Source organism: Mus musculus, chromosome 2 (genome assembly GCF_000001635.26).
Source record: "Mus musculus strain C57BL/6J chromosome 2, GRCm38.p6 C57BL/6J".
Lineage (NCBI taxonomy): Eukaryota > Metazoa > Chordata > Mammalia > Rodentia > Muridae > Mus > Mus musculus.
In genome coordinates this window covers 14,129,726-14,150,364 of record NC_000068.7, presented here as the reverse complement: position 1 = coordinate 14,150,364, position 20,639 = coordinate 14,129,726, and the positions used below count along the sequence as shown (strand labels likewise).

Below are 20,639 nucleotides of genomic sequence, written 5' to 3'. Positions count from 1 at the left end.
ACAATACTTTGTATAAAAATAAAATAAATACGAATGTTATGGGACATAAAAAAATTAAATGATACTACGAAGGAAGGAAGGAAGGAAGGAAGGAAGGAAGGAAGGAAGGAAGGAAGACCAACCTAGAATGTAGGAAATTCTATGATATATTGTGAATCTTAAAAAGCCAATATAGGAGTAGAGAAATACAGTAATGAGGATTAACCTAGCAGAGTTAAGGGACATTATGGAGGTGGCATGTGTTCCTGGAATGAATCCTAGATTTAAGACTGTATAGATACGTAAATACACATATTTAAGACAGCTTGGAGGACAGTCTCATCTTAAGAACCACTGTCAGTTTTCCCCGGACTTAACAGTGGTTTAGGTTACATGGGAGGCTGTTCTGATTTTTACAGGAAGCATCATGAAGTAATCATGCATACAGTTTCTATCTATAGCATGTTTACCTATTCAAAAGTAGGTGTGTGTGTATGTGTGTACACATGTAAATCTACATACAAGTACACAAGTACATAAATGTGCACAAAAAGATGAGGCAAAATGTGAGTAATTAGTGACTTTAGAGGAAGAATATTTGTGTAGTTGGTGTTTTGTAGGCTTGAAACTTCTCTGAGCAGACAGCGGTTGGGTAGAGCACCACCCATAACAGCCGCCAAGCAAGTTCCTACTCCCCTACCAAGGGAAGATAACTGAAAATTAAGACCTTAGAAAAAAGAAACAAAGATAGATCCTTTTATATATTCTTTATACTAAGAGAAACAAGCAGGTATCAAGCCCAAAAATGAAAATTAAAAACCTAACAAAATTGTTAGAAAATGACAAATAAATAAAAAATTTTAACCCTAAGTTTTGTTATTAACATAAAAAGGAGGTGTACAGGAAGTTGTTGTTGTTACTATTATTATTATACAACTGGTAAGTAAACAAGGTAATAAGTAAAAAAAACAAAAACAAAAAAATGATTTTAATGTACATCGCGTGAAAATGTGCCCAATCATACCAATGAAACTCTTATTAGAAAATAATTTCTACAGTTTGTTACTGCTGCACAGGTTAGTATGCAGGACACTCATCTAACACAAACTTAAGCACTGGACAAAGACTATTTTAAGTTCCATGAGACAGATGTCACCCATGAAAGACCTCTATACTGGAAATGAACAATGCTGATTTATTGAACACTTTGAGGATTAAAAGGGAAGAGGAAAGAAATGTTCCAGAAGTAAGAAAGAAAGAAGTGAGTAGGAAGGGCATGTCTGGGCACAAATTAGAAAAATGTCCCTAGCTAAGTAGGGGTGACAGGGAACAGTCAAGAGGTCAGAAGAGTCTATTAAACCCTCTTAGCACACACACAGGCTACAACTACTGATCTCAGGCACTGACATATTATCACCCCAACACTGCATGAGGACTGTAGCACAGGACAGAGCTGTAGTCTGTCTCCTTTAGGAATCATTTCTATAAAAACATTTCTCAAACCTTAAAAAGTAATAAAACCCATAGACATTTACTCTACAGAAACTGTTTAAAAATAGTCTATTTATCAAATTATAGACCGCTGTTATGGTTTTTGAGACAGGGTCTCACTATGTAGCCTGGTGGGCTTAGAACTTACTCGGCAGGCCAGGCTGGCCTCAAACTCACCGAGCTCCGCCTGCCTCCACCTCTGAGTGCTGAGATTAAGGGTGTCCATCATCATCTTCACACCCAGCAAGGATTGTGTGAAGTGCAACTTGCATAGAGTTTAGAACAGAGCTAAATGGCCTGTCGGCCCCATTTTGTTCCCTAGTCAGGCCGCTTGAAGGATGGAAGGCTGGTGCTTCCTTACCCCTCAACTTTTCTGCCCGGTTACCCAAGTGACGTAACTAAGACAGAATCCATACCAGCTATTTATTCATCTCTTTATATGCTTGGTAATCTAATACATAATGAAAAAAATATATGCATTGTAAAACGGGTAGCTTTTTGTTTTTTCGTTTCACCACTGACAGACTTAAAGGGTAAGATGCATACTGGAGAATAATTTTTTTTTTCACATGAAGGTATCAAAATTAAAATGGAAATATAGTTGTAAAACAGAAACTTATAAAAATACAAGGAAAATACAGTATGACTTGAAGAAAAGTCTATCACATATACCATAAAATTTAAATCGTAATAAAAAATTATAATCGAACTGCTTATGAAGTTTTATCAAAAAAAACTTAAATCTTAACATTACTAATTGATAGTGACATACTTTAAACTCAAGTAAACTGAAGAGTGAAAGAGCTATAAATATGCTGGGCAGTGGTGGTGCACGCCTTTAATCCTAGAACTTTGGAGGCAGAGGCAGGCAGATTTCTGAGTAGTCCAGCCTGGTCTACAGAGTGAGTTCCAGGACAGCCAGGGCTACACAGAGAAACCCTGTCTCGAAAAACCAAAAAAGGGCTGTAAATATGAACCCATGAGTTAATCACCCTCAATACTATTTGCCAAAGCTGAAGTCATTTGTCAAAAAGAAAACACACAAGTCTCAGAAATGCAAATGTAATATGCATTCACAGAAGGGAAGCTAAGGTCTAATAAACGTGATACTGAAATTTTAGGTTATTTAAATAATAGAATAGTACAATCAGGGGAATTATAAATATTTATGTCTAAAATGTCAGTGGAATTTTTGTATGAATTAAAATAATTCATTAAAATTACTCCTAAATAAGCAAAGATAATTCTATTAGACCTTCAAATGAGACAGAGACAGACAAAGGGAAAAACTTAAGACTCCGGTTTGAAACTTAACAATAAATATATAAACTATTAAACAAAATCAGAATATAAATTACTTTGAAACACCTATTTATATCCATTTTAATGAGAATTACAAGATACAATGTATCAACGACATTTTAAAAAAAACTAGTGGGGTAAGACAAGTGAATCAAATTTTGTTTATATCCTAAAAATGACAGGAGACTGAAAATGTAGTGTTAGTTCATTTTCTTTCCAGTTGAAAATTCTCCATGTGCATCACCTGTATCTTTGGTGTCACTTCTACCAATAAACACAGTAAAGCCTAATCCCTAATCACCACGGCAACTATGACAAAGGAAACCAATGCCCTTACTTCTTTCAAAATAAAATACAAAGACTAATTTTTGTCTCATGGTCCACAATACCTGGAACATCATGCCAAATATAAAAGTTTAAAAGGAACATTATTCTCCTCTAATTGCACCAAAACTGTGGCTACCGTATGCTGGTATGGTGACAACCAGTAGAGGGCAGAAGCTACAGGAAGATATAACATACATGGTTTGTTCATAATTAGTAAAAGAAAGGTTCAATTTAATGTGACACTATAACAGGACAATGCCTTCAGGTCAGTGTGCTACAATTTAGTTCTCTTGTAGCTTAAAAAGATAGTGTACTTATCTTAAATTTACACCAAACATTAGCAAACATACTTGTTCATGATTAAAGTAAAACAATGTAAATTAATTTAACACGGTGTTAAATATATTCACATGATCACCACTGCAATTCCAATGGTCACTAACAAAGTTACATGTCAATGCATGTACAGATAACATTGGCCACAGCAGTTGTTGATCTTCTGAGTGCTGCAGACCAGGTAATTTTACAAGACAACAACAATCTTGTAACAATTCTTCATATTATGAAAGGAAATAAATGTTGTAAGTAGTTTCATTCCTCAGGGTAGAGGCATTCCTCTAAAAATTCAGTGCAAATTGAAGACAGTTCTACCTTCTTGAGTATTTGAACTTGACCAAGATAGACTCTTATAAGCTGAGGAAAAGCAAATTTTAGGATGTTAATGAATCTCCTAACATTGTCAATGGCATTCAGCGGAAATATGCCACCAAGAGGAACATCAAGTCCTATAGCAGAGCCTTCTGAGAATATGCTTGCTGTGGCTGAGGTGGCTGTTGGCTGCCTCCTGTTTGAGGCAGGGTTGATGATGTTAAAGTATAGTTTGGCACCTGGGACATAGTAGGTCCTGCATTCTGGTATATGGTGACATCAGCAGGTACAGGAACAGGTACTACAGCAGCAGCAGCGGCAGCAGCAGCAGCAGCAGGAGGACTATATATTGAAGCCTGGCTAGGATACGAATTTCCTTGAACAGAACTAACCATTGCACTGTGGGGGAAGAAAAACACTTAATTAGCTAAATACTGCACCCATTCAGAGATGAACAGGAAAACTATTAAACAATTCATCAGACAATTTATTAAATATATGCAAAGTATCAAACCCTGTTATTTAAGTACTGGAATGCTATGAAGAAAGATCATTACAGAGCTTATATTTTGGTGGGAGAAAAAAGATAGTTAATAAATTTATAATAATTCAATGCTTAAAATCTCAGTGAAGAAAACTGGGGAATGGCAAATACCAGAAGTACAGGGACCAAGGAGTCTTGCTTATGTAGAGTGTTGGATGGAGGCCTTTCAAGCAAGGCTTCATTCACGGGTAAGATCTTAAGAAGACAGAGGAACTCCATCAACAGTCTAGGAAAGGCACACACATTAGGCTAAGCTAAAGAAGCCTGTCAGGTTTTATAATGCCAGATGTGTCCAAAGAACAAAAAAGAGGCCAAGCAATCGCAGCAAAGTGAGAGAAAACACATGTGGTATAAAATATAAAGTAAGTTAGGAGGGGCTGCAGAAGATCCAACGAGTTCCTTAGAAGCCACTGGGTTATGCTTGTGAGTCAAGTGAAGTAACACTGGGTAGTTTTTGAGGAGAAAGATAATAGATATGAGATATTTGTGACAGGCTCACATGGAAACAGGAACAGATGTGAGAGCTGGCAAGTGCTCAGAGCCAGAGTGGAGACAGGAGAGAAGGGTCACGACCTACTTTGAAAAAGTGCCATTGAAATTTGATAATGGACCAAGTAGTTTAGTATGTCTGGTTTTATAACTGATAAAAATAAGTGGAGTGACCACTTACTAAAAGGAGAAAACTACACTTGGGACTACAGCTGACTGGAACAAGAGAAGCCTGGGCAGGAAGAACTAGCAGTTTTGGACACTGCGAGAGAGATGTCCAGAGGCCAACTAAGACAACAATGCACTCGCAGCCTGGAGAGAGCTGGGGAGAGCTGGAGTTGAAGTAGATACTAAGAGTTCTCACTGAGAATCAAGTCCTTAGGAAATGACTGAGCAGCCAGAGCAGTGCATGTCCTATACTCTCTGATGTCAGGAATATAATGGTGTATTTGGCAACAGCAAGTAAGGAGCAGTAAATGAAAAGGAAAACCAAGTGACAAGGGTCTGACCTAGTAACACGCATTAAAAACAGGGAAGGCACTGAACCGTAAGGGAGGTGGCTTGGGAAATGAGCACAGCATCACGACATCAGCACATCCTGACAGAACACTCTCAACAGACTAGTGAGATGGAGGCATGGCCGCCCTCCCCAGTTCCCTAAAAGTTCAGGATAAAACCATCCCCACACCTCAACTCCCACCACATCTATCCACTACCTGTAAATGTAGCTCTTCAGGTTGGCACCTGTATCCAATGTGCCTGTCCTGACATGCAGTGGGACATTCAGGTCACGTCTCAGGGAACACCTTTGCATTCCACCATACTTTCTATGGGGCATGTCCTTTAAGTGTTTGGCCTTCTTAGCTGGTCTCCTATCTGTTCTCTAGTTAGTTCTTGGCTTTGCTTCACTTTCTCGAGGACGTCTCTGCTGCTGCTCCTGGGTATCATCAGACTCTACCTGTGCTCCTGACACTTTCCTCGGGTGGCTTCCTTCTGTGTCTCTATCTGTAAAACTACAGCAGTTTCAAGAACCAGGACTGAGTTTCTTTTTCCCTTTTCCAGCCATTTTTCAGGAAATGATTGATTTTATACCAGGAACTCAGTGACTAAGTAAAATACTTAAATGTGAAAGTGTCAGGGACCACACTTCCAAATTCTACATTAAGACAGAGGTGAGGGACGGCTTTTAATTCCTTCAAAGGGTATTACAGAGACTCCGAGGCAATACAAGAATTGATATATATTTGTACATATATGAAAACAAGTGTCTGTTTAGCAGGAGAAATAGGGCAACTGCTGGCAGAGGAAATGGAGGATCTGAAAAGAAAAATGTTAGGAAAAGCAAGGGGTGGGTCAGGTGTGCTGTGCCTCTGACTGAGCTTTCAGCCATAATTGCAGGCCGGGCGGATTCTCACTGACTCACAGGCAGGTTTTCCCAGCCCTTCTCAGCACACATCTGGAAGGCTATTTCTCTTTTTGAAAATCTTTTACATATTTTAATTAAAATAAGGTTACATCACTGTTCCTTCCTCTTCCCGCCAGCCCCTCCCATGGAGCCCTACTCTCAGGTTGATAGCTTCCTTTTCTCGGATTATTGTTACATGCACACATGCACACATACACACGCACGTGTGTAATGTGTATGTATATATGTATGTATGTTTTTGTTCATGGCTTCGGGGCTGACACCTCGGTACTAAAGAACCAACAGGGATGCATAGGAGGCCATTTCTTCTTTCTTTCCCTACAGCTTTCATCTTAGAATTAAGAACTTTCAGCCATCTGTCCCCAAGACGTTTGGAAGGTGTTCACTCAGGAGGTGGTACTCATGTAATGTCCACAGCTACCTCCAGTAGTAACAGTGTTTTGAGGAGAAAGGATGAATCCACTTTAACTTACTGGTCTATTAATCACTTTTCATCTGTTAAACAGATGTTTAAGAATTTAATGAGAAATGAGAGAGAAACTGGTGGTAGAAGATATATAAGGTCCTGGGTTTGATCCCAGCACTGTGAAGAATGTGAGGCTGGTGGGTGGACAGAGACAAAAGCAATTTCTTTAGAATAACTGATACAAGATTTTCTATTTGAAATGAGTAGTCAAGAAAGGTCTCACTGAGAGAAGGGAATATTTGATATAGGTATGTACTTCCAAAGTCAGAAAATATGTTAGATTAAAAAATAATAGAAAGATGGAAATAAAGAGAAATAACTTTAAAAAGCAACAATTCAACAATAAAGTCATCAATGATAATATTAGCCCCTTGAAATGAGTGATAAATTCACAAACATGGCAACACTGATCAAGAAGAAAAGCAAAATCAATCAAAAATGAGAAAGAAAACTTAGTGAACATATGCTTAGTACTTCTTATACAAATATGATTTAGTCTCTTAAGTTTCAAAACACTGTCTAGTTGGGGTTATCTATAAAATGTACAATTTATTGTGCAATAAATTAGAAATACAGGTATATACTCAGTGCAATAAAGTGTCTCAAGCTTTGAGGCCGTTCTCCAAGAATACATATCCAACTTGTATCTTTCCAAGAAGAGGTAAAAATAGAAAGATGTTACACACCCATCAAAAATATAGTAGTGTGGCATGGTGTGGAACCTATGGCAGGAGCAGACAAGAGGGCAAAGGGACTGGAGTGTGCTAGCACACACTGTTAGTACAGTAACTAAGGGGTTAAAGTAGATGACAGGATCAGAGAGATACACCACAGATACACTGGTGAGGACTGAAAAATGAATGGAGCACTCTGAGTTAATGAGAAACTCACCTTTATGCAGTATTTTGACAAACTCATTTATAAGGACAAAAAGCTGTGCAGCCATGGTGATTAGGTAAGAAATGACTAGTATCCAACTGTAATGTATCATGATATTAATGTAAAGGATTTATTTTGGGCATTAGTAAATAGTTACATATTAGTTGTCATGATAGACAATGCAGAAGAGAGATAAGAAAAAGTAGTGTGAACTACAGTAGTTAGTCTCAGCTACCAGGTAGATAGGAGCACTCTGAAAAGAGACAAGGTCTGTAACATAAAGGGAGACAGCTAGGCTTTAAGAGAATATTTACTACACACCCATCCATCATCATTCCTAATGTGCTGCAGTGAGAGAAAGGAAGTTCAATTTCAGTGTTCTGACCTCAATGCCTGGTTTTGGATCTTAACTAAGTGGGGCCTTAGTCTGCATCTCAGTTTCCCATTAACAAAATGGAGTGCCAATGTTGCCTCTCTCATAGGTAATATATGGAGTCAGTAGGTTAGATATAATATATGGAGTCAGTGTGTTAGATATAATCTGAGCACTTGGTCCATATCATGCAGCCCAAATTGGGCTTCTTCACTATCTTCCTTGAAGTCACGTTAACATCCGGGACATGACAACATAACAATGTCTTTAAAAGCTCACCCACTCTTTGTGGCGGACACTGCAATAACAAGGTACATACAGGACATTTACAGACACTGCTGCTTTCTGGACGTGTGCCTGTGCTACACAGAAACACTGCTGGTAAACTCTTCAAGGAAAAGACTTCACCCGTGTTCTTACAAAGCCAACTCTAGACACAAATGGGGCAGTCTGAACAGCGATGCCTACTGCCTGTTTTTCTTATCCAGATTTATGCTTATTAATCATTGTAATGAATTAAACATTTTCAATGTTAACCCCAACAACCATCAATAGCAAATTACTTCGGGTAAGAAGCCTGGGTCTGCTGACTAGGAAGAGCTTGATTTGCAGAGGATGGAACTGCTCCTTGGCTGATAGAAGACAGCTGCTCTGGGGGAAGGCTGTAGCTCTGCAGATGGGTCATCTGTGCACTCCCTGCAACCAGGTAGGTACCGCTCTGCGCAGGCCCTGGATATACCTATAAGAGATGATACGGAAACACTCCATTAGACAAGTTTAATGCATATTCCAAAGTTACTCAGCAGAGGCATTCAGTTACAAATACAGGAAACACTGTTCGTTTAGAATTTCCTTTACATGTTACTTCTATCCACTGGAATTTTATAAAAGGCACTTTTTAGTAGACTGATGATTTTTAACCTTTTAGTGTATGTATGTTTGCATGAAAGTACATGTATGTTTACATGAATGTGTATGCATCATGTGGGCCAAAGGTTGATGTCAAGTGTCTTCCTGGATTAGTTCCCACTGTATCTATTCAACCAGGGTCTCTTAAAGAACCAAAAGCTCACCCATTTGGCCACTATAGCTAGCCAACTTGCTCTAGGGATCCCTTCTGAATCTCCCTGTGCTGGGATTACAGGCGAGCTACCATGACCAACTGGCATTTACGAGAGAGCTGGGAATCCAAACTCCAGTCTGGCAAACACTTTATGCACTGAGCAATCTTCCTAGACCAAATTTTTATTTTAAGCATTATATGAGCAGATTTTACTTTCATATAGAAGCATTTCTATTGCCAATTCTTATATCCAAAAGCTGTTCTTTCTGTTGTTGAAATATATTTTATACTAACATAATCTCTATATTGAATTTATGATATACTTTCCATGTTGCTCTTTTAAGAAAGTTTTTGTTTGTTTGTTTAAATTCCAATTTGTTTGTTTGTCTGCCTGCTTAATTGAGGGGGCGGCTGTAGTTGGGGAGTATGGAGATGAGAGGATCTAGGAGGAGTTAGGGGAAGGGAAACCATGATCAGACTGTATGAAAATTAGTTTCTCATTCATACACACACACACACACACACACACACACACACACACACACAGAGAACACACTAACTTCCTAAGATTAAGGTGCACACACTCTGTTGTAAGTACCCAGTTCTGTAGGTTTAGAATGCAGCTATCTGTAAAACAGAAATAAATGGGGTGGCTGTGAGGTAAATGGAGTGGCTGTGTCTATTTCTATAAAAGCAGGCAGCAGCCTGGTTTTAGAGAAGCAATCTTCCTGCCTCAGCTTCCTCCTAAATGATGTGCACTTCCATATGTTCAGCCAACCTGTTCAGAATTATCCTACCATTATGAGCAACCATGGCTCACTGAAATCTTAAACTTTTCATCTTATTTACTGTGAAAGTCTGTTTATATATTTGAAAAGACATTCTACTGTCTTTAGATATCAAGACTGTGTTTGTTGGGCGGTGAACTGTTCACAGACAGCCTGGTTCCTGGTTGAGCACAGGCCTGGAGCCTTGGAGCCCTGGTGGGTGGTGGCTTTCTCCTTCATGGGGACTTTAGGAGTTTGGCTATGCCTCCTGAGACCCTGGCTCCTGTCACAGCTACAACCTCCCACAGCCCCTGCAGAGAGGTGTATGGCCATCAGTCACGTAGGCAATGCCCCAAACTCTTGGGATTCTGTCTGGACTCCACCCCCACAGTTACCTGGCAACAGCTAAGTATGCTCCTTCCCACAGTTATCAGGCAACAGCTAGGATGGCCAGCGCACTATAAAAGGAGCTGCTTGCCCCCTCCTCTCCCTTACCTCTTGTTCCCTCTCTGACCCTCTTGCTCTTACTCTCCCCTTTCACCCTCCTTCTCCCCCCCCCATTCCCCCTCTCCCCACATGGCCATGGCTGGCCTCTGCTTCTCTACTCTCTCCCTCTGTGTCTTTCTACAATAAATGCCTTAAAACCATGGACTGCCTCTTCTCATTGAAATCTGCTGTGCAGGTTTCCCTCTAAGGAGCGTGCATCTAATCTCCTGCCAGAAAGCCTTCCTGGGTTCCAGCCACAGGCTGCCACCAACCCAAGCCGCACACCGAGCAAGCCACCTGAGCTAGCCAGACTCTCTCCTCCCTGAGATAACCGGCCAGAGCTCTCCTCCTACCCCTTTCCCTTTGCCCCCAGGCCAGAGTCCACCCACTGTTATTGGAGTCTGGGATGTCTGAGATCGAGAACCTATCATTCTTGGCCTCTGTGCAGCCCAGGGACCCCAGAACCTGCTCTTCTGCAGTGCCCAGAGGTCTATGGTGTCCAAGAGTCGGAGCCCAACTCTGGTAGGTCCAAGGGGACCCCAGACTGTGCCTTTTCCTACCCCTGGAGCAGGATATCACAGCTTCCTACAATCCAACACAGTCTCCACTTCCTGCATCCCACCTGGCCCTAGCCCAGAGTGGACATGGGACCCCATTTTTTGCCCCACATGTGTTCATGTGCTAAGAAAACTAGCACAATCACCAAGAAACCAAGCACCTTCGATTTCATTAAATGCAACAGATTGACAACTAAACTCCAAAGGTCTTCATTACATAAATAAATACATAAGTTCTCAGAGCTACATTTTATTATTTCATGCAGTTCAAAACCACTTGTAAATCCAGCTTCAGGGATCCAACACCCTGTTCTGGCAACCAAGGGACACAGTATACACATGCAGTATACATCTGCAAGCACACAGGTACATTCACATGCATTTTACAAAAATATATTTTCTTTAATATTCCAAAAACTCTCAAGCACATTCAACACCCTGACCTTTACAGAACCGACCTGGGAAGCAGAGACAGCCGACGACTGCAGATAGTACTGCTGACTCTGTAATTTTGCATACATAGAGTACATTGGGTCTTCATTCATTAACTTCGTATACAGTGAGAGAGCTTCCATCACCTTCACGTTTAGTTCTGACAGTTCTGAATGTTTTCTGAAAGGTTACACATAATTCAACGTAATCATTTACTTGTTAAGTGATACATTGCTCTAAACTATGAATCATCAAAATAACGAAAGTGATCAGCAGATGTGACAGGAAGGCCTTCTGCTTGGCCCCGAGGCAACAGAAACTGTTTCAGGTAAAGATCCCATGCTGGAGCCCTTGACTTTACTTGAAAGCTATCTAGATCTCCTCATTTATCAACAGCCGGCCAGCCTGTGGGCTCTGGTAATGCTGCCTGGTGAGCACAACTGTGTAGAAAAAAGAGGAAGACAGTGAAGGCCTATGGGAAGCCAGCTTTTCAAGAAAGGGCAAATGAGCCCAAATCCTCACTCAGAGCAAGGTAAAAACAATGCATAAAGAATGGTTCTATGAAGTACTGTCTGTGTATGTTGTATGTGTAACAGATGCGTGCAAATGTAGAGGCCTGAGACACTTTAGTGTCTTTTCTCTGTGGCTCTCTACCTTTAGTTTTAAGACAGAATGAAGCTGAAGCTCATCCAGTCACTTTGGCTGGCCGGGCAGTGGACCTCAGGGATCTACCAGCACCATACTCTTCCTTCTCCCTAGCCACAGCACTGTGCTGGGTTTATAGGCACGCCCCACCACATGTGGGCTTTAAGGATCCAAACTTAGTTAGGCCCTTGCAGTTGTGATGCAAGCTCTTTACCATCTGAGCCATCTCTGCAGTCTGGACTATCTTTTTAAAGGAAGAAAGAAAGATACACAATTTAAATATAGTTGAAGGTCTTTTACCTATCAATATCTTCCAGCTTTTCATCAATGAGAGGTCCCATCTGGTGACACATTGCTAAGATGACAAGAAAGTAAACTTTTGAAAAATATTCATATAATTAGAAACATGAAAAGTTTAATGTGAAGTAATGAAGTTATTAATTATCCTTCATCAATAGAACCTAAAATAGATTTTTTAAAAATATAATAGTGACAATTTAAAATACTGACTTCAAAACGTTTTTTCCATCGTACAAGATTAAGATGTTGAATTTGTATAGCAAGGTTTGTGATTTCAACTTCTACTCAAGATTCAAATAGCACACGAAGGTTTTTGTGTGTGTGTGGGGGGGGGGGGGTGTTTGTTTGTTTGTTTGGTTGGTTTTTGGTTTTTCGAGACAGGGTTTCTCTGTGTAGCCCTGGCTGTCATGGAACTCACTTTGTAGACCAGGCTGGCCTCAAACTCAGAAATCTGCCTGCCTCTGCCTCCCGAGTGCTGGGATTAAAGGCCTGTGCCACCACAGCCCGGCCGTAATGTTTCCTTTCTAAGATTACTTTCAAAGCCCATCCTGGAGCAGTAGAACAAGAAAGACCTCATTTATTCTTTGCTTGTAAGGTAGACAGAAAATGAGGTTACCTTCAAGATGAAGCAGCTCTGGCAAGTCTGGCTGATTATCACTAGGATCTGTACTTTGCAACATCTGTAACAACTGGTCCATTTTATCCTACAGAAATTAAATAGTTCATGTCAAAAGCAACCAATCTCTATGAAACATTATGTTCTCATTTTGATAACTCAATCATGGATAGAAGATTTTTAGAATTCATAGTTAGGATGGTTAGTTTTCCATTTATGTTTTTAGCATCTTATGTATACCTTTTAGCACTATGAGAAATCTGACCCTTGCACGCTAACCTTAGGTATTTTTCAAAATGTCCAAACAAATCAGAACAGGATCATCCATTTAAACTTACAGGGCATAATCTCCACAATCTCTCATATCATGTTCGAGAATTTCACTTGGTTTTAGAGCAGCTGCAGTTTAGCCACACACCAGCTGGAACGTCCCTCTTAAGACAGCCTGCTGTGACTAACAGCTCAGTCATTACTTCTCTCTGGCAGAGATTATGACAGCTGTTCCACCCAGAGCCCAGGCCATCCACAGCTGTTCTTCTAAGTGGGGCTCTAAGGACTGATTCTGTTCTCTTCCATCAACATTTCAGTTTGTCATTAAAAGAAAGAAACTTCTACTTTATTCCTTTTTGTGGGAAATGATAGATCATATCCACTTACTTCAGTCCATTTCAAAATCCTTTAATACTCAGGATGGAAGGAACTAAAAAAGGCAGTTACAAAACATACCCACATAGTATACAAGATGGAGATTTTCATTTACCAAATTCTATGAAAATTATTACAAACTTCTCACACATATTTTCTATGCAGTACATAGGTACAATAAAAACTAAAAATTCAAGGTTATATCAAAGAATGTTTAAGAGATGAATTAATTGTTAGATTGACTGGAAGCAGAGGAAAGGTCCTGTCAAGGCAAATTAACTCTGTATTTTAAAATGGATATTCTTTCAGGTAAAAGATTCATGCTCATTTTAAGACATTTAAAAAGACAGCAGAAGTGTTTGTCTCCTGTTAATATAACACGGTTTCTATATGGGCCGCAGCTGAGTACTCATTCAAGCAGAATGCTCTGTAGGTCTTAGCACTCTTCATGCTCTTGTTTCTCTCACACAGAAAGGAGCACCACCACCATTTAAGCCAGGCTGAAGATGTGCCTCACCAGAAGGTCACTTGCCTGCCATGTACTAGACTCTGGGTTTTATCTCCAGGACCACAAAACAAACTATTGTTTCTTAAATCAGTAATTCCAAATTGATTTTCTCCTTAATCTCATTATAGCCTATATAATTTTATCTAAATGTACGTTCAAGTCTTCTAGAAGACATCTTTGCGATAAAATGTGTATAGGCTAGCAATATTCTTATGTGTTTTAAACTCATCTGTATGCATTAATGATTTCTACTAGTATATAAATGGGCTAAAGTAACAAAGCTCAAATTTAAGACGAAGTGAGTCAGGAATCATGGTTATTCATATTCCTATTTTATGATAGTATAGATGAAACTGACAGGAAATCTTGTTTACATATTTCAAGCTCTTAGTCTTATCATTAAACATTACTTTTAGGGGCTGAAGAGATGAATTTTAATTGGTATCATAAAGAGTTTTATAATGAGGATTTTTGTTTGTTTTCTTTTTAACATTTAGTTTAATTTTCTTAGCTTAGATATTCAGGAATGGAACTTCCAAATTAAAGGATCTAGGTGTTTTTCATGTTAATAACTACTGTGAAATTGTTGAGAACAATTCAGTAGTTGAGAACACCACAGCTCTTCCAGAGGATACCCAGCACTCATATGGCAGCTTGCAACTACCTGTTCTTCCAATTCAGGGAAAACTAATGCCCTTTCTAGCCTCTGTAGGTACCAGGCATGCAAGAGGTACCCACACATAAATCCAGGCAAAATACCCATACATGTGATGTGCAGTAAAATAAAATTTAAAAATTTAAAAGTTATATTTAATAATCTACTAGGGGGCAATTCACGGTGCTCACTGTTGTTGTTGTTGTTGTTATTATTATTATTGCAAAATGTATGAAGCCATTTGAATTGTGCTACCTAGTCATTACCACCATCAATATTTGGAACTACCCCTAGAAATCAATGCACTTCAATAAGGCTCAGTATGGGCACTGGATGAGGCTTTTATCTGTATAATGGAGAAAGAAATTGTAAAAGAGAAGAGAAAAAATGGAAAATGATGACAGGAAGTGTTCTAACACACACCAACTTCAGGAATTATTACAAGAAATGAAGTCCTGAAAAGAGTGTTATACACTGGTCTATACCAGGCGCCAGAAATTAAGCAGAGGACTACCCAATCTCTTTGGTTACTTAAGCACAAAGGCAGCTAGAAAAATATATAAACGAATGTAGTGGTACTTCAAATTTGGCCTGCTGGGAACAGTATCCTGTATGGCTTGCTAATTCCATCATTTAATACTTTACTGTAAAGTAAATTTTAGTGGATTAATATTTTGTTTTACCAATTCAATACAATATTGATACTGCTATTCAAAACAACACTATTAATAGGTGTGAATATAATTTAATAGCTATTGAGTACATGGAAAAACATGCATTTTCACAGAGCACCAATAAAACTATAAAATCTCCCATCTGCTCAACAATTTCACAGTAGTTATTAACATGAAAAACACCTAGATCCTTTAATTTGGAAGTTCCATTCCTGGATATCTAAGCTAAGAAAATTAAACTAAACGTTAAAAAGAAAACAAACAAAAATCCTCATTATAAAACTCTTTATGATAGCAATTAAAATTAGAAACTGCCTAGGTGCCTAATACTTAAATGGAGCAATATAAATCCAATCTATAACATACTAGACAGGAATTCATATTCATTCTTATTATCACTTGTTCCTCTCTGTATAGCACTAGAGATCAGTTCAGAGTCTGACACATGCTACACAAATATTCAACTACTGAGCTATATCCTCAACTGTTACCAGAATAAAAATTAAGTAAGTTTAAGTAAGGTAGAAACGAAGTCAGAGAAGCTGTAACAAAGATATATGCTTTGTCTATATTGCCAACATTCTCAGAACAAGAAAACAAGCAATCCGGCTTCCATACAAAGTTCCCGTTACTATTAAGGAAATCACTCACCTCATCAATAAAGGCTGGTTCTGGTTCTGGTTCTATTGTCTCTATCTGAACATCATCATTGAACTGTACCGTCTTCTTCTCTGTTTTAACTGAAAAAAATACATAAAAATTAAATTTTCGTCAATATAGATCTAAAAGTTTAAGTCCTTAATAGAGAATATGGACTTTAGAGACTCTATATAAGGAATAACTGAGCTGCAGACAGCATAGACAACAGCGAACAGTACTTGATAAAGCTGAATAATTCTCTCTTGCAAAACTCTGTTTTCTATAAGAGATCTTACTAAAACTAAGTTATGTTTCTGAAATTAAAAATCACCTACTTCAGAATTAAAAGTTTAATACTGGCATATATAAGTAAGTTCTATAATTTAAAGCAACTGTTTCTAAATGACCTCAGCAGAAACCTGCACTGGCCAGCACATGAGCTTGACTCTCTAGGTTCATTTACGTACAGGTGAAACATTACAGTGAGGTTCAGCGAACTGGCCATATGCACATATTTTTCTTGCTCACCAATCTTTGAAGACCACTTAATGTTAACTAAAAATGTAAGGCTGTTTCCTATGGCAACCTCCAAGTAACACAAAAAACACAGACAAGTTCTCGAGAAGGATTATCTTGTTTGGATTTTTGGTTCTTGTATCAATTATACATAAAAATTAGGAATAAAGATGAAAATGGAGATGTCACAGTAGGAGAACTATGGACAGAAATAATATTCATTACACACCTTAATGTTCTCGATGAAATAGTAAATTTGCTTGATGAATTTCCAAAACAATCCTAAAAAGTATGCCTATTTTAAGAAAGTAGTTAGAAAGATTAAAATCTCTTGCACAAAAGAAAGCTAACAATTGGAGTGGCTGGATCTGAAAGTCAACTGCTCTTGTCTTTTAGCCCTACTACTGGAATCTGGCTTGTGGCTACTGTCTCGTTAACTGCAAAGGTAAGGAACACATTCATTACATTCAAGTCACCGTAAAGTAAAATTCTACAGACCAAAAAATAAATACATAAAATAAAATAAAGGTTTGGCTGATTCATTTCCCCATGGGGAAAAGCAGACATCTGCGACAGACATTCTGCTTGCCATCCTGCACTATTAACAAGTAGAAAACTGGGACATCTCTGCATTCACTGCTATTACCCAAAAGAAAACACATGGCAGACTTCACAGAACTTATAAGACACAAGTTTGCAGCCCCCTTTCTCATAGGAACTGATACTAAATGTGTATGATGTACTATTCACACATATATAGTGGCATATTTTCTCAATATCTGTCTCTAAAATCACATAAGTGAGGCATATGTGTGCATGTGACAGGTCAAGTAAGACTGGCTTCTGTTTCCTGTAAAAGAGTGATGCTACACACATTCTGCTAGCACATTCTCCAAAGCTGAGGATGAGGACTGATTATATAAGTTCTGATCTTCCTGTTTCTTGTACAGTGTCCAGAGTGAAACATATAAAAATCACAAGACTTATAGTAAAGCAGCAGAGTTGGATGAAAGAGAAAGACTTAAATAGCTACATATCAGACATATGATCTTGGCTCTCATCTTGAAAAGAAGCCCAAAGAAGTTCTAAGCTTGCCAACAGCTGACACTGAAAAGAGCCCAAAATACAAAAAGAAAAAAACCTCTAGCAGACCAGATTATTAAAAAACATGACACATTACGCATGGTAATTCAAATATGTCTATATAGGCTTTTAAATCTATTTTTAAAAGACTATGCATACATGTCGGTGTGTGTCAGTGTGTGTGCATACATGTCCGTGTGTGTGTCAGTGTATGTGCATGCACTTACAGGGACCCTAGAAGGGCAAAGGCAATAGATCCCCAGACTTACAGGTAGCCATTAACCATTCAATGTGGGCATGGGAAACAAACTTGGGTCGTCTGGAAGAACAGCATATGTTCTTACCCACAGATGCAACTCTCCAGTCTCCAAGTTTATGCAATTTTTAGTTTCAATGACTTTTTAGTTTTACCAATGGAGAACTGAATTAAAAAGATGGGTATCAAAATTCTTAGCCAGACAGTGGTGACACACACCTTTAAAATCCCAGCACTTAGGAGGCAGAGGCAGGCGGATTTCTGAGTTAGAGGTCAGCCTGGTCTACAGAGTGAGTTACAGGACAGCAAAGGCTACACAGAGAAAAAGATGGGTATCAGGATCTACCTCTACAAAAGTGAAATAGGACAACTTGGTAGCAATGAGAAAGGACCATTTTAAAGGTCCACAATTTCAGACTTGCTAGTAAAGGCTCTTCTTCACTGTTAACATGCATGTCCACGCCATATATTCTAAGAAGATGTATACAGTATATATTGTGGTTAAGATTCAGTACCAGGTGCAAAACAGCTACAACAAAGATTCTTCCTTAAATTTTTTGTCAACTAAAGAGGAATAACAGACCTTGTGGCATTTAACTAATTTTGAATCTTTCTACCTATTTTACAGAAAGAAAAAGTGAGAGATCCTGGCAGATGAGCACAGATTAGGAATTTATATATAAAAGTTCTTTTAAGATCCTGAACCTTTCAGTCACTAACCGAAGTCTTTCCACACTTCCCGTTTGTCAAATGATTCTTAATATGAAGATTTATCACAGCACAACTATGTACAGACTCTAGAGACAGGACACAGCACTATTAAAGGGCCCTGGCAATGTTATCTCCTACTTACATTACAGCTGCCAGTACTACTTCTCTACGATCACATTTGTTTTGTTTTCAATTTAGCAAGGTTTGAAATCAAACACAAAAGTCTTTATGTGACTGATTATATAAGATTTTACCTAGTTTCTGCAAATCTGACAGAGTGTGGCCATAAAGTGGTTTACGGGCTGTACTGAAAAGTCTAAGACTGGACAGCAGAAACACTCAGGAAACAGAGTCTGTAATGCTGCACTGCATTTGCCACGCTTTCTCGGGGATGAGAAAAGAATTCACAGTACAAGACTGCTTCGTGTATTTGTGCCTTTTATGGCACCTATTCAGAAGGAGAGAGAACAAATTCTGGCAGACGTAGATTATTTCTAGTAAGGATCTTTATTTGACTTTTAGAAACAAAGTGTGATTGCGTAGCTCTGAGTAGCCATCACTTGGCTGTGTAGCACCACTCCTTCATATCCTGGAACTGCAGGAGTGTTGGGATTACAAGCACGCACCATAATGTGCACCTTGGAATTTCATTGTTAAAAAAACCTAGAGGCAAAACACTTAAGTCATTTCCCTATAAAGTTGAGCTTACTCAACTTTCATCAAGATTATGGATAATCTACCATCTACCAACAGACTGAAAAGTACTTACTCATTTCTGGTTCAGCAGTAAGATCTGCAGTTACAAAATTAGAAGGAAAAAGCCCCACGCCTTGATGGGTTTCACCTTTCCACCAGTTGGGATCACTGTGACAAACAGGAAAAGAGTGTTTCATCATTAAGAAGGGCTTATTCTGTAGTCCTAGCATTTATCCTGCACTATCACCGCAATCCAGTAAAGGAGAGAGCAGTCTCTTCTCGCAAACAGCGAGTGAGGAGCTCCTGCGGCACCCACCATCCGTTAGTGAGGTTCTAAGGCAAACAGGAAGTGAGCCTCACCCACAGAAGCTTTTATAGCTGCAGTTCTTTCCCTCACAAGGTCAGTAAATCTTCGGAGAAGCAATAAAAAGCTAGGAACAGTGTAACGATTATAATCCGCCATGCTTTCCTGGTACTATTATGGTCTCGCATGGATTCCTAACAATACAGCAGAGTTTCGAATGTGGATTTTAGTTGTCTGTCTTTTGTTGCTGTTCTCATAAATAAGAACCTAAAAAATGTTTCAGTTTGTCAAATCACACGTGTAATGTTTATATGTAAACCTTCATATGCCAATCCCTACTGAGCTCCTGACTGTAGGCAGTTTCCCTGCCATGGGTTTTATTTTCTCAGAATCAAATACTCTATTTCAGCCGTTAATGCCATGGGCCTTATACACTTCTCCTTTCCAGCTTTGACACTGGTTATCAGAGCAAATCAAACAGGGTATTATTTATTTTCAATGAGAAATGTTTAATATTGTTTATTTCCTTCAGAATGTTAGAAGAAGTGCAGATCTGATGCATTATCTTTCAAAAGTAAACAAAGCTTGCATCATTCTCAACTTCAAAACCACAAAAAACAGAACAAACAAAAACTATGGACTCTTTTCCCCAAAAGAGGCCCTTAGGCGTACTGCCTTGAGTGTCAGGAGTCACCTGGGCTTCTATGTAAGAGATCTCTCACGCTACCCATAGCATATAACTTGAAACAAAACTGTCCCCGTGCCTTCCGTGGAAAAAGTCAGCAAGTGTTTAATCAACACTTTTCCAAAGAATTAATGACCACATTGCAATGCTAGCTAACGAGCCCAAGTTTTACATCAGTTTGTCTGCTTTATGAAAATATTAATGGTCTGAATGTCTATCTTCCTAAAATCCACGTGCTGAAATCTTGTCAGTGTCAGAAGGGGGAGTTTGGAAGGTGACTAATTCATGAAGGCAGAACTTTCTTCAATGGAACTGGTGACCTTATAAGAGTCCTGATCTCTTCTTTGCTCCTGCTGCTACATGTGAAAGCATGGTAAGAACACAGCTGTGTCTCAACCAGAAAGAGCCCTCACCATTTTCCAAATCTGCCAGAGCTTGGAGTTTTCAATCTCAGAATGTGGATAAGTAAATTTGGGC

The 20,639-nt window shown here is 38.9% G+C and overlaps 1 protein-coding gene across 3 annotated transcripts in view; it reads right to left on the bottom strand.

Moving 5' to 3' along the window:
* Positions 1-2,026: 2,026 nt before the first annotated feature.
* The window catches only part of Stam (signal transducing adaptor molecule (SH3 domain and ITAM motif) 1), a 74,377-nt gene continuing 55,764 nt past the window's right edge, over positions 2,027-20,639 (bottom strand). For 2 of the 3 annotated variants that reach the window (NM_011484.3, NM_001356337.1), the window contains 7 exons: positions 19,247-19,341; positions 15,924-16,012; positions 12,791-12,878; positions 12,175-12,229; positions 11,256-11,409; positions 8,488-8,663; positions 2,027-4,146 (listed from right to left, as the gene is read on the bottom strand). In NM_011484.3, coding sequence (NP_035614.1) covers positions 3,885-4,146; positions 8,488-8,663; positions 11,256-11,409; positions 12,175-12,229; positions 12,791-12,878; positions 15,924-16,012; positions 19,247-19,341 — 919 coding nt within the window. In that variant the 3' untranslated portion in view covers positions 2,027-3,884. Of the gene's footprint in view, positions 4,147-8,487; positions 8,664-11,255; positions 11,410-12,174; positions 12,230-12,790; positions 12,879-15,923; positions 16,013-16,656; positions 16,723-19,246; positions 19,342-20,639 lie in introns of those variants that run through there. The other variant, XR_373935.4, reaches the window with a different exon arrangement.